Source organism: Cydia splendana, chromosome 9 (genome assembly GCF_910591565.1).
Source record: "Cydia splendana chromosome 9, ilCydSple1.2, whole genome shotgun sequence".
Taxonomy (NCBI): Eukaryota; Metazoa; Arthropoda; class Insecta; order Lepidoptera; family Tortricidae; genus Cydia; species Cydia splendana.
This window is the reverse complement of record NC_085968.1, coordinates 14,763,338-14,777,819: the sequence shown is the minus strand read 5'-3', so window position 1 is coordinate 14,777,819 and position 14,482 is coordinate 14,763,338. Positions and strand designations below refer to the sequence as shown.

Below are 14,482 nucleotides of genomic sequence, written 5' to 3'. Positions count from 1 at the left end.
CTTCTCACCCACTCCATTAAGCACAATGTGAGACAAAATACAAATTGGAAAGATGGGATACCACCCTTAGCAGCATAATAGAAACGTAAAAAGACAAGCGTCATGTAAATCATGTTGGCTGTTAATTCTTACAAACCAACAAGTGAATATGACATAGTATTCGAACATCATCAAATAAGTGGTTGATAGGTGGCGCTTTCGTCGGGCTACGGAACGGGACGGTATTGAGCTTTTTAAAAGTACAGCACCAGCTACAATCTGTGGTCCTGCATTTTGGTTGACATGTCGTTGGGGTCATTGTGCTCATTCATGCTCATGCCAAAACCAAAAGTAACGTTAATTTCGAAATGAACGACAAAAATGTTAGCCCACCAAATAATTCTGTATCTACTCCGCCAACCTATAAAAAAGTGCGAAATCCCTTTGATAGAGTGCTGATTGATAAATTACACAAGCCAATATGCAGGTGGGTGATCCAGTAATGTTATAAAAAATCTTCGAAGTAAACTGCGTAGTCTGTTCGGAAAGAGAAGATACATTCCACGACTCTTCTCTTTCCGCACAGACTCAAGCTAACGTTTACTTTTGCTTATTTTATATGCTGCATGTTCGCTAGCAGTAGACATCGTTATGGTAAATATTCAGGAAAGATATGAAATATTTTTTACAGTCCTTCAATGTGCAAAATTTACAAGAAGGAACGGCGGGGGTCGTTTCGTTGGGACATAGACCAGGCATGTACGTTACAGCCGACGGACATAGTGGCATGCAGCAGTCAGTTCGAGCCATCACCAGACCCCAATTTAGATCAAATAGCTGAGGAGGCTACAGAAATGTGAGTACTGTATTTCATGTGGTCTTTGGTGTTCAAATTCCTCTTAAGATATTTATAGACCAAGGAGTTGTCAATAAGGTGTGAATAAAATTAAAAAATATAGATTTTTTTCTATTTTTTTAAATTTTATGACAATAATATTTATGGCGGGACAACTTGGACACATTCTACCCTATTTATTGGTGGGAAAATACAAACTACAGGGTCAAGTGGAGGAAACAGGAGGTCTTTGCCCAGGAGTGGGGTACTTAATTAGACTCATAAAAATATATTTATTTATAATATTACCTTCCAGAGATTTATGAGTATGTCTGTGTTCTGGGGCTAAGGTCAAACATTGTCACTGAAAACAGGCAGGTAGAATTATACCTAAAGCCCTAAAGTTGGTTACTCCTCTGAAACCTTTAATAACACCCACCACAAGGCTAGCCTACTTTTGGGTATGTTTTCCTACATACCAGCCTTTAAAAAAGGGACAAGCACATAATTTTTTGCTAACACTGATTGACTGATTGTAGTTATACACTCTATTCAGATTTAAGAGGGAATATCTTGTCAGTGCAGTTCCAGTAATTTCTTCTCCATCTATCTAATAAAATAAAAAATGCCCTTTATTCATTATAAAATGTTTACATTAAAATTAGAAAATAAAACTAAAACTTATAATACGATTTTAATAATGAATCCCTAGCCTCCTCCAGTGCCATCTATCTATTAAGCCTTTTTATTCTGAGTTAGAGTATGTCTCTTAGCTCAGTGTGCCGCTTGGCAAAGGCCTCCTCCAGCTCTTTCCATTCGGGTCTATCGTGGGCCACTCTTCTCTAGTTCATACCCGCTGTGAGTTTGAGTTCATCCTTTTTCTTCTCTTCATTTTTCATTTAATTCTTCTCCATACAAGCTCCTTTACCTCTTTGTAGTACTTTGTCTGTACACCTACACTGTAGTCTTAGAACAGGAGCGCCACAACAGTGTCTCACCCGCGAGGTAGACTACCTGGCTTTTTCTAACAGTATTAACTAAAGGGGGATGGGTAGTCTATCCTGCGGGTGAGATACTGTCACGGCACAGCTAAGCGGGTTGTAGTAGAGTGGTTCTTAACTGATGGCCCACTGGCCACAGGTGATCCCCGGAATCATCTTAAATGGTTTGTCAATTTATAAATAGAATAGCTCCTTGTTTTCTTTTGTCATCAAAGATATTAACTTCAAAACAGTTAGTGGTCACTGGCATGAAGAAATTGTAGAATGGTCCTGTATTACTGAAAGGTTACTAACGACTAAAGCTGCCTTTCCACTAAGGTGGCGAAGAGAGGAAACATGCGGGAATCAACCAATAGCTTTGTGTAATCCAGCAGAGCGAAGAAGAGATGTGGAAAGGCCACTTCAGTGGCAAGACAGCCTAATGAAGGAAGTTAAGAAGAGGAAAGGTGTTCTGGTTAAATATTTTCTTCCATTTTCAGATTTTTTTCACAAGAAATGGTGATGCCAAGTCCGATGGAGTCCTCAAAGAAGAAACCGTTGCTTATGGTTCCTGCTAAAAGTGAGAAGCTGATTGAAAGTTTCAAAGACAGCACTGTGGTTATGAAAGATGGTAAGTAGGTCATTATTCCACATTAAAATAAAATGATTAAATAAATGCAACTACTATGGCTAGACACCAAAATTGGTGTGGGCCGCATGTACGACGAAATCGTGAAAATACAATAACTAGTGTACGGACAAGTGGTGGCATTTTGAACAGAGCGGGAAGTGGAGTCGTTATTATCTACTAACTTTTTATGATTGAATGAATAAATTCAAATTTTATATGATATTTACTTTACTTATAAAATCTATTTCTCTTGCTCTCTCACATTCAATCAATATACTATTTAACCATATACAACAACCTTAATTAATTACTTGCCAAAAAATTTATAAGCTGTAGATACGACAAAATAATTTGATGTTGTTGATTTAGACAACTGTTTGCTATATTTGTTGTTGTAATACGCTAGGCTAATAATTGAAAACAGCACGACAGCAGAAATGTAAATGAAACAATATGAATGACCCACCAGAATCGTCAATTTTGAAGTGGATTGAACCATACGATAATCTTGTATATAACGATAACAATAGCGTGTACTGTATACCATGTGAAATAATTGTGTTAGCACAATTAGGTAAACATTGCAGCAGATACTTGAATAAATAAATAAATACACTTTGGCACTACTTGAATAAGAATTAAAAAGTGTAATAAATATGTTTTCGAAAAATCATTTAATCGTTATTCATCAATCATAAAATGCACCTAGGCAACTCCATTTCCCGCTCTGTTCAAAATGCCACCACTTGTCCGTACACTAACAATAACGTCCATAATTCAGGAAGAAATATGATAAACTCACAAATAAATGCCTTTACTCCCTAAATGCCTTTGCCGGATTCAAACCCGGGACCGCCTCCTTCATAGGCAGGGACAACTGACTAGGCACTAGGCTAGGAGGCAGTTTTATACTTTATAATGGCGTTATTGATAAACGCGTTACTGGCCTAAACTAGCTATGCATCGTTTATCTTTATCTGTCATCTTGACTTATGTATTTGTAAGAAAAGGATAAAACATAATTTAACTATATCAGGCCCGTTTCCTCTCTGGGATAGTTACATTATAAAATTTATAAAAAATGTGTGCATCTTTTTTTTTTTCATTCGGTAGTCAAACAGTCCTGGATGGCTACCATCTAACTAAAGTCTGTCTCTTACATTATTTTAGTGACCTCTGGGGTTTTTAGTATACATCTGAACCCATATGTACAGCCTGGCAAAAAAGAGTAGAAATTAAAAAGTGGCAACACTGTAGTGTCGTCCCGTTCTCTTATATGTATTGATTTGAAAGTCCCCAGGCCGCAACTGTCTGTTTGTGTGTATGTATGTTTGCGATAAACTACTACTGAACGGATTTTCATGCTGTTTTCACCTATCAATAGAGTGATTATTGAGGAAGGTTTAGGTATACAATTTGTTTGGTTTTGTGTAACCCGTGCGAAGCCGGGGCAGGTCGCTAGTAAGCTAATATTGTGAGGAAACGGTTTCCTGGAAACCGACATAAATCCAAGAGAATATATTCTATGTACAGCGATGCAGATTAAAGGCGCCCTTCATTAATATGGAAGGAACTGAAGGAAGGCCTGTTTACAGCAATGCAATAATTAATTTGTTTACTGCAATGAAAAAACTATCACTTGCTTTACCAGTTTCAGCTCAGACCACCCTCAGTTTACCTCCGGAACTACCTCCAGAGTTAGAGAAAATGTTAGCTCCATACTTCACATTTGATCAGGTAATATATACAGATATAGTGCATAATTGTTTTTGTTTTCCATCGCATTTTCTCGGAAACGTTCGTATTTGTCATGCTACTTCAGTCAACCTTAGTACTTTTTGTACCGAGACTGACTGAAATAGCATAACACGATCGTATGTTTCCGTGAAAATACGATGGAAAATAATTATGCACTAGGTACATCTGTGCATCACTAACTAAGGTTTTGAACTTTACTATGTTCCCTTAAATTTATTAAGTAAATGAAATCTTTGCAAGGGTCTCTTGTAAAGATTTTAACCTGTTAAATTATTTTGTAAGCAGATAATACCTTTTTTTTTTCTTGCCCATGCACCAAGTTTAAGTTTAGTATCAGAAAACAGTGGATTATTTCGCGCCTTTATTTCAATTCCATAATAGTACAATTTCGATTTGTTTTTTCTATAAACGTTTGTCTTCGCTAGGCCCTCAGTTCCCATCTCGATATTACAGGGCCAAGACATGTTCGGCGAGTACGAAATCACTGCAAACGGCTCGCTACGTCGCAAGTTGTTCTTCGAGCACAGCGACACCGAGCACCATAGCGAGTGCGATTCGGAGCAAACGGATGACGAGCATCACGACGCGAGGCCGCCGTCGAGCTTCGAGGCGCACGACCCGGTCACGTTCAGCCCGGACTTGGTGAGTGAGAGGGAGAAGAAAACTTGTCTCACTAGCGCCACATAGCGAGTGCGATTCGGAACAAACGGATGACGAGCATCATGACTCATGGCGCTTGGCCGCCGTCGACCCGGTCACGTTCAGCCATGACTTGGTGAGATGGCTAGTTTTAGAGGGAGAAGGAAACTTGTCTCACTGGCGGCACAGAGCGAGTGCGTGAGCATCATGACGCTCGGCCGCCGTCTAACTTCGATGCTCCGAGCACGACCCGGTCACGTTCAGGCCTGACTTGGTGAGTGAGATGGCTAGTGTTAGAGGGATATAGAAACTGGTCACGCAGCAGTAAGGTACAAACATGATGAACAACATGACGCGAGGCCACCGTCGAAATTCGAGGCGCACGACCCGGTCACGTTCAGCCCGGACTTGGTGAGTGAGAGGGTGCTGTTCTAGAGAAAGAGAGAGCGAGAGAGAAAATGACAGACGGACGAGAACCACGTTGCTGCCTCCGTCTGTGCTAGAGCTGTAGCGGGTGATCGAAATTATTGTAGCGGTTTTCTTTATCAACCCCTTGAACGCTACGCCTGTCATGTGCAGCGCGTGAACTTTGGTCGGAATGCACGAAGGCTAATCGATATTAGGCATCAACTGACGTACGCGGCTTCAGCCTTAAGGCCGAAAGCTCAGGGATGTATTTTGAAATTTGGCGCCCCGGGCCAATAAGTTTTGCCGCCCCAGAAGTCAAGGAAGAAAAACAAAATGCATTCCGCCAGGGGCGGCGTTTGCCGCCCTTAGGACCACTTGCACCATCCCACTAACCCGGGGTTAGCCGGTTAAACCGTTAACCCCGTGTCAATTTGTAATGGTAACCATGGCAACTCTAGGCTTAACCGGTTAACCCCGGGTTAGTGGAATGGTGCAAGACGCGCTTAGTGGATTGGCGCCCCGGGTCATGGCCCGGATGGCCCTAGGGTAAATATGCCCCTGCTGAAGCTGCGTAATGTTTGGTATCGTAGCTGTCTCATCGTTGCGTAGACAGGCTCATGTATGCTCATGTAGTTTGGAGGTGTATGTCAGCTGTCACATTGCAGTCATTCCGTAAAAATAACGGGATAGGTAACTATGTGACAGCTGGCATGCTTCTGATAACGATGAGAGTATTTTAACAAACAATACGTCGAAAATTATAAAATTAAAACAGTATGTAGTTATAATAAGCTATTAGGTACAAACCACCGTGTGTCATGTGATTTATAATTTATGGGTATAAAACACGTGTAAATCAAAACAATAATCAACCAGCAACCAGACAAGGCATGCCATAACTCACAATCTGTTACGTAAATAATAAAACTGCTGTTTTAAATCAACATCTTTAATTACCTACCGTAATACCATGAGTTACATGTGATTGTGTGGGTTTAGGTAATATTTAGGGTTCCGTAACCAAAGGGTAGAAACGGGACCCTGTTACTAAGACTCCACCGTTCGTCTGTCTGTCACCACGAGTCGGACTGGCCCACCGAGGGTTCCGTACTTTTTAGTATTTATTGTTATAGCGGCAACAGAAACATCATCTGTGAAAATTTCAACTGTCTTCTATTACTTCTATTACGGTTCATGAGATACAGCCTGGTGTCAGACAGACGGACAGTGGCGTCTTAGTAATAGGGTCCCGTTTTTACCCTTTGGGTACGGAAACCTAAAAAGACTGAATCCTACACACTTAATTTCTTAAACAGTATAAAAATGTTATTTCTTTCTCTTTTCAGTACAACGATTTCGTAAAGAAAGGCATGAAGCGAACATTCGGCACGCCTCTAAGAAAGGGTCCATCGCACTGCAAGCTACGCAACAAGATCCTCGACGTGGTAGACTTTGGAGACCACTGTTTGAGCCCTATACAGTTCAACACTCCACCGAAGAGGCTCGACCAACAGTCGTCAACATCCTCGTTTGCGTCGGCTTCTATATCACCGGTCAATAAAGTCACTTCTAGCGATGAAGAGGTAAATTTTAAGACACCTGTATGTGCCTTGTTGATCAGTTGAATAGCCCACGCATGCCTCTAAGAAAGGGTCCATCGCACTACAAGCTACGCAACAAGATCCTCGACGTGGTAGACTTTGGAGACCACTGTTTAAGCCCTATTCAGTTCAACACCCCACCGAAGAGGCTCGACCAACAGTCGTCAACATCCTCGTTTGCGTCGGCTTCTATATCACCGGTCAATAAAGTCACTTCTAGCGATGAAGAGGTAAATTTTAAGACACCTGTATGTGCCTTGTTGATCAGTTGAATAGCCCACGCATGCCTCTAAGAAAGGGTCCATCGCACTACAAGCTACGCAACAAGATCCTCGACGTGGTAGACTTTGGAGACCACTGTTTAAGCCCTATTCAGTTCAACACCCCACCGAAGAGGCTCGACCAACAGTCGTCAACATCCTCGTTTGCGTCGGCTTCTATATCACCGGTCAATAAAGTCACTTCTAGCGATGAAGAGGTAAATTTTAAGACACCTGTATGTGCCTTGTTGATCAGTTGAATAGCCCACGCATGCCTCTAAGAAAGGGTCCATCGCACTACAAGCTACGCAACAAGATCCTCGACGTGGTAGACTTTGGAGACCACTGTTTAAGCCCTATACAGTTCAACACTCCACCGAAGAGGCTCGACCAACAGTCGTCAACATCCTCGTTTGCGTCGGCTTCTATATCACCGGTCAATAAAGTCACTTCTAGCGATGAAGAGGTAAATTTTAAGACACCTGTATGTGCCTTGTTGATCAGTTGAATAGCCCACGCATGCCTCTAAGAAAGGGTCCATCGCACTACAAGCTACGCAACAAGATCCTCGACGTGGTAGACTTTGGAGACCACTGTTTAAGCCCTATTCAGTTCAACACCCCACCGAAGAGGCTCGACCAACAGTCGTCAACATCCTCGTTTGCGTCGGCTTCTATATCACCGGTCAATAGTCACTTCTAGCAATGAAGAGGTAAGTATATCCGGTCAAACAACTATGTCAGTTGAAAAAGGCGCGAAATTCATATTTTCTATGGGACAATTACCCTTCGCACGTACATTTTTTGAATTTGCTGCTTTTTTTATTGACGGAAATGGCTTGACAGACTATATTAAGTTTACTACGTGCCTGTATGTGCTTTTCTTGTCTTCTGTACTAATTTGAGTTGTTTGACTTGAATTGTTATTTGATCAGTTGAAGAGCCCACTAAAACGGCTACATTGTGATAACTATCCAATTATTTCGTGCAGATTTGGCTAATGCGAATTGCTCGCGCATTAGGGTCTCCCCAGATATATCGACGCGCATTCGGCAAAAGCCGATAGGAAAAAGCTTTATGTCCGCGCAATAAGAGCGAAAAAGCCGTCGACGCGTCGGCAGGCGCCGGCCGATGCGAGCCGAGCAAAACGACGACTTCTTCGCTCTTATATTACATATTACATAAAGCTTTTTCCTATCGGCTTTTGCCGAATGCGCGTCGATATATCTTCTTCTTCTTAGTCGGTTCCTCAAGGCTGAGGGTCGTGACCATCAGGAGTGCAGTTCTTCACCACCGCTCTCCAAACCCCCCTGTCTTGGGCCAGCTGTATTGACCCCTGGATGTTGACGCCCGTAGCGTCGCGTATGGCATCAGACCACCGAGTTGGAGCCCTGCCTCTACTCCTTCTCCCTTCGACGCACCCAACCAGAACGAGCTTTTCAAAGCTGGACGGGTCTTGGCGGGCCACATGGCCAAAGAAGGTCAACATTCTCTGGAAGCATGTAGTTGAAAGCCGGGTGGTAATATGTAGCTCTTCGAGAATAGACGCGTTGGTGCGGCGTTGCGTCCAGGATATGCCCAACATTTTGCGCCAGCACCACATCTCGAATGCGTCTATTTTTGCTCTCACACGTGGCTTCCATACCCATGTCTCAGAGGCGTAGAGGAATATGGAGAAGATAAGGGTGCGCATAAGTCGGACTTTCGTGTGGCGGTATATATTCCTGTTTCTCCAAATCTTCTCCAAGCGCTTCACTGCTGCTTTTGCGATTTGTGATCTTCTTATGACCTCCTTCATGCAATCTCCGTTACTGGATATCTGCGAGCCCAAGTAGACAAAGTCTTCCACCAAGTCCAGGTCACGCAGTTCCCCCGTCCTCTGCATCTGCCCAGCTCTGTCGATGAACATCAGCTTTGTCTTCTTCCGGTTGATATGGAGGCCGTATTGCGCACTGAATAATTCGACCCTGTTCAGAAATGTGGCGAGTTCTGTCTCATTGGCGCCTATTATGGTCGTGTCATCGGCGAATCGCAAGTTACTGATTAGGTGACCACCAACACGGATACCACCCTGCCAACTTTCCAGCACTCTGCGCATTATGTGTTCGCCGACCAAGTTAAATAATTGCGGGTATAGTATGCAACCCTGTCTAACGCCTCGCCCGGATTCGATATATCTGGGGAGACCCTTATACGGTAGGTAGCAATTAGTGTACTGTACAGTCCCACGAACGTCCAGCGGCGGGTTTAGCGTGGCATCGAGCTTCCAAGATAAACAAGCAGCGTACACAGAGGACGGTCGCATATGTTTGCATTTGTGTCAATATAACGTCCCACTCGAGCGTACACTCAGCTTGCACCCTTATCTCTTCGGTTACGGAACATACTTCTACATCCAATGAACGGAGCCGCGTCGGCGGCAACGTCGAGCGTGCGTTTCGTGACCGAGGCATTTGGTGATATTTTGACAAATTGTTCGCGATTTCATTTCATTTATTTATTGCATGCCATGGTATATACAGATGATATTTTAAATTCCCTTACAAAACATATTATCTATTGCTTAATATCTAGTTAGTTTTGCAATCACAGTAAATAGTAATTATGGAATGTAAATAACGAATAACGATTCGCACGTTACTTGCGCATTCACAGATCTGGATGTACAATTTTGGGCGAACCAATCCGTTTATGATCTTTGGTGTTTTTTACAGATACCTACCGTATATCATAAATTTTATTTTCATCGCTTTTGTATTTTACAGAAAAATAATTTCACTTCGCCCGAATCCGAGGCCATGGCGACATGTCTAGACTGCATCGCCTCCGACTCGGACCCTGACAGCGGCAAAAAACGCCAATGCTACTGCAAGTCCACGCCCAACATCAGCTTAAAACGTAGCGCTTCGTTAAAGGTCAGTTTACTAACATTTTCTACTTCAGCAGCCTTAGCACGAGTGCACTGTGACATTTCTCACAAGAGATATTGACTACCCTTCTGTTTCTAATTAATACAGTTTAAAAAAGGCGGGTAATTTCTCTTGCTGTGAGATACTGTCGCAGCGCACTCTTCCTAAGGCTATAACGTTACACTCGGTCCATTTAAAACAGATAGATTTTTTACTTGAACAGCTCGAACAAGCGCATTTTATGCGAGAAAACAGTGGGTAACTAAAAACACATTTTATTCACTACGCTCAGTGAGAAGGCTACTTTTTACCAAATCATTATATGTATAGAACGAAGTGTAATACCACTTCTTTTATTCTGTATTTATTATCTTTATTTTGCGGCTCCGACTTCTCCGAGTTGAAAAATTGTAAATGCGATACAATCAATGAAGTTTAAATTGCGAGTATACAATATCTAGCTTGCTAAGGGTGGTATTCCACCTATCCAAATTCTTTGTCCAATGTGTATTGCGTCTCACATTTTGCTTAATGAGAGAGTGAGACGCAATGACATTGCACAGGTGGAATACCACCTTAAACCAGAACCCGCAACAAACTGAACCTATTCCTCTTGCTTTTTGCACAAATAACAATACCCCACAAGGTGGACTGACGACCTGGTCAAGGTCGCGGGAGTCCGCTGGATGCGGGTGGCGCAAGACCAGTCATTGTGGCACTCTTTGGGGGAGGCCTATGTCCAGCAGTGGACGTCCTCTGGCTGATATGACGATGATGATGAACAATATTAATGTTGATTATAAAGGATTCGCCGCCGCGGAGGAAGCATTCATTCTCGTTCGCGGGCAAGCGGAGTTTGAGTCTGTCGAGCTTGCATCGGAGTCGGTCGGTGCAGAAGCTCGACTTCAGCATGAACATGAGTGTGGACGGCTCGCTGCATGACCATTCGCAAGGTATGTACGCTTACTTAACTTGGCATAGTTTAGTGGTGAAAATCGATATTTTTTTACGACTTTGGAAATAACTCGTATCTTGTACTGTCAGTCATAATAAAATTTTGTAGTATAACTAAGGTACAGTGAGCTGCGAAATTGCATGAAGAAATTATGAATGAATTCAATGATAAAGTCGTCATGCACTTTTCGGCTGATGGTACATACGACACATGGATACAACATTTAAGAGATAAAATTTCGTTCTGTACTGGGCATAGATGATTATTGTAATAAATTAAACTTTCGTGTCACAGTAATATTCCTAAGCTAAAAAAATATCAGATTACACTGCTGAACTGGATTAAAAACATGTTTTAGTATATTTTGAGAAGAAATGAATCCTTTGCTACGTGCGTTTATGACACCTCGAATTATTTTCAGCGCATTGTGAATCGACCCCCTCACCAAGCGGACACGATTCGTGGTCATTAGTAGGAGACACCAGCGTCAGCCATTTAGACAAAGATTCTCACAAGGAACACAGCAACACTAAAATGCCTACCAAGAAGTATTGCGTGGAAACTATGGACAATACGCCTATCAAAGGAAAAACGGAGATCAGTGGGCGACATGAAATTAGCAAAATTCGGGCACCATTGAGCATGACTCCAATGGATATGTCCCTAGATAATAGCTTAGATACCTCAGATAACGCCCTCAGCATGGAGGACAAGAAGATAGACTTCAACAACATTGATCTCAAGTTTTTGACTGAAAATATTACTAAGTTCGATTACACTGCCACGGACGTCACCAAGAACGCGACGGACGCGTCCTCTAGCTTTAAGAAACTCGATAGTGGAATTAATGAGAACACGTTCTATACGAACGCTTCTAGTTACTACGAAAGTGCCATAAAACCCTCAGAGTTAACTATTACTAATACTAATACGTCGGCGTTGAAAGAGATCTCTAATGTACACTGGGCGAGGGTGGACAGCGGGTTCAAGGATGAGACGTCCTCAGACAATACTCAATTTTACACAGAGAAATCAAAAGGATTTCGGTTCACTGAGGCTAAGTTAGAAAAAGAGAATATAATGACTGGAAACTTCAGCGGGTTTCTGAACCAACCTTCAAACAAAGGTGAGGTCATGTCAATGTCTGACTTGTTCCCAGACGACATGACTTTCACCTGTAACTTCTCTTCTACCCCTTCCAAAAGCAAACCTAACACTCTCAACAGCTAAAGAAATATTTAGAATTAGAAAGAGTAAAATTATAGAGTCGAAATTTGTACTATTGTTTGAGCTATGCATATTTATATGCATAAAAATATAAGTAAATGACAAAGCGTTCAACCAATGGGATAAAAATGTAATGAATTGAAAGCATTATCTCATTAAAATACTTAAGTATTCGTTTTCTCTTTCTAATTCTGGATAACACTGTAGTGCCAATATTACGACTAAGGAGCTTTTTAGGAAAACTTATTTTTGAAGCGTTTACGTGAATTCTAGATATTTTTTGACGTAGAATAATTATTAATGTTTTTATTGGATTATGTCTGATTTTGTGAGGTTAATGTAACGCTTTCATTGCCAGGCTATACAATATGAACTCGGCCGTCAGGTTGAAGGCAGTGAGAGGGTTAGCAGATAATAATTATGCATGAAATTTGTATTTTGTAGTTTTGATGATTGTTTACTTGAGTCAAGTAAAAAATTTAATAAAGTTTTAAAGACTGAAACTAGTGAAAAATCTACATTTTTCTTCCTTATGCATGTTACTATATTATTAAAATGTATCATTCGAGAGTTATAGTACTGCCGCTGTGCGAGAGGTTTGGTTGACCGGGTGGCCCCCCATTCCCCTATGGTCAGTGTGGTTTGCACTATTCGCACTCGAATATTGAAATTAAATATTGGAGCCGCGGGTCACATATGGTGGTGAAACAGCTTGTAAATGCTGGGAAATGTAATGGAGATATTATGCCGTAAGGAAGGTTAGTCTACTTATCTCATTAAAGTAGTTTTTTTTTAAAGTAGGTTAGGAACACATACGTGACCAAATAATTCGGTCAATCGAGGGTCAATCACCTTTGCCTTTGTTTTTGAAGCAACTAAGTCTGAATTTAGCGATCCTATCTCATTGCATAATAATTAATTGTCATAATGTAATGTTACGCATAAATCTCTTTTCGCATATTTTTTTTCCAACTGAAACAGAAAGTATTTTCGAAAATATTTTGCATAGGTTGTGTAGAACAGGGTAGGTTAGGTTAGGTTTGTGTTATAATTTTTCAGAGTTGTTAATATTTCCAGCACAATAACAATTATGCGAAATGAGTGTTATGCGTAACATTACATTAGGACAATCAATTATTATGCGACCCAATATGGACCCCTGAATTTAGTTTGATACCAGCTGAACCAGCTCATCAAATTTCATGAGCACGATTCATCCAGCTTTGATGATTAATTTAAAGACAAGTCACATTTCCAGGAAGACCAATCTAATTTGAACCTTAAATCGGAATGCTAAAGTTCAAATTCTATTAGCGCGTAAGTGTTCGATAAATCCTACTATGCCTGGAGCGGTATAGCCTGAAATCCGGGAATCAGCTAAATGAAAGGGCATTTTGAGCCGGTTCTAAAAATATATCACATTATTATATTTCCATCACTTGCATTCAATTAAAATTAAAATAATTTTTAAAACATACCAAGTTTGGGCTCCCCCAGATACGAAACTGTTGAATTATTTTTTGTCAAATATACCTCAAGTAATACCCAATATCCTCATATCTAACCCCAAAAAATTAATTTCGAAAATATTTAGTTTTAGTATTTTATTTTTATTTTTTATTATAACACAAATTGTGATCTATCAATCTATCAATGAAACGGCCTCCTAGCCTAGTCGATAGTGACCCTGCCTATGAAGCAGGAGGTCCCAGGTTCGAATCCTGGTAAGGGCATTTATTTGTGTGTTCATCATCATCATCACACAAATAAATGCCCTTACCAGGGCTTGTATATATGTGTATATGGGCTTAGATATGAGGATATTGGGTATTACTTGAGGTATATTTTACAAAAAATAATTCAACGGTTTCGTATCTGGAGGAGCCCAAACTTGGTATGTTTTGATAATTATTTTAATTTTAATGGAATGCAAGTGACGGAAATATGATAATGTGATATATTTTTTTTAGAACCGGCTCAAAATGCCCTTTCATTGAATACCACACACGATAGGTTTTTGAACAATTTTTTTTTCCATACAAAAATAAGATCACGTCATAACTCCTTTCAGTTTGTTTTTTTTTTGGTGCTGCGGGGCAAACATATAAAATATCATAGGGGGCAAATTGATTCAAATGGCCTAAAGATTAATCGTGCCAATTTTCATACCTTTAACACCATTTGCAGCTGATTTTGGTCAACCGCTAGCACTATTGCACGAAATGAAATTTAATCCAGTAACTTTGTCGAATTTTGTAACCTGGCTCTTTTGCGTCAAATCCGGTAGTTCTGATTTTTTGC

The 14,482-nt window shown here is 40.9% G+C and overlaps 1 protein-coding gene across 1 annotated transcript; it reads left to right on the top strand.

Annotated features, from left to right (window-relative positions):
* Positions 1 to 262: 262 nt before the first annotated feature.
* LOC134793617 (uncharacterized) lies at positions 263 to 12,699 on the top strand. The gene is made up of 9 exons (XM_063765241.1): positions 263 to 466; positions 671 to 835; positions 2,295 to 2,425; positions 4,077 to 4,162; positions 4,637 to 4,825; positions 6,577 to 6,813; positions 9,856 to 10,005; positions 10,805 to 10,952; positions 11,376 to 12,699. The coding sequence occupies exons 1-9, from the start codon at positions 348 to 350 to the stop codon at positions 12,182 to 12,184; spliced, it is 2,034 nt and encodes a 677-aa protein (XP_063621311.1). The 5' UTR covers positions 263 to 347; the 3' UTR covers positions 12,185 to 12,699.
* The last annotated feature ends 1,783 nt before the right edge of the window (positions 12,700 to 14,482 follow it).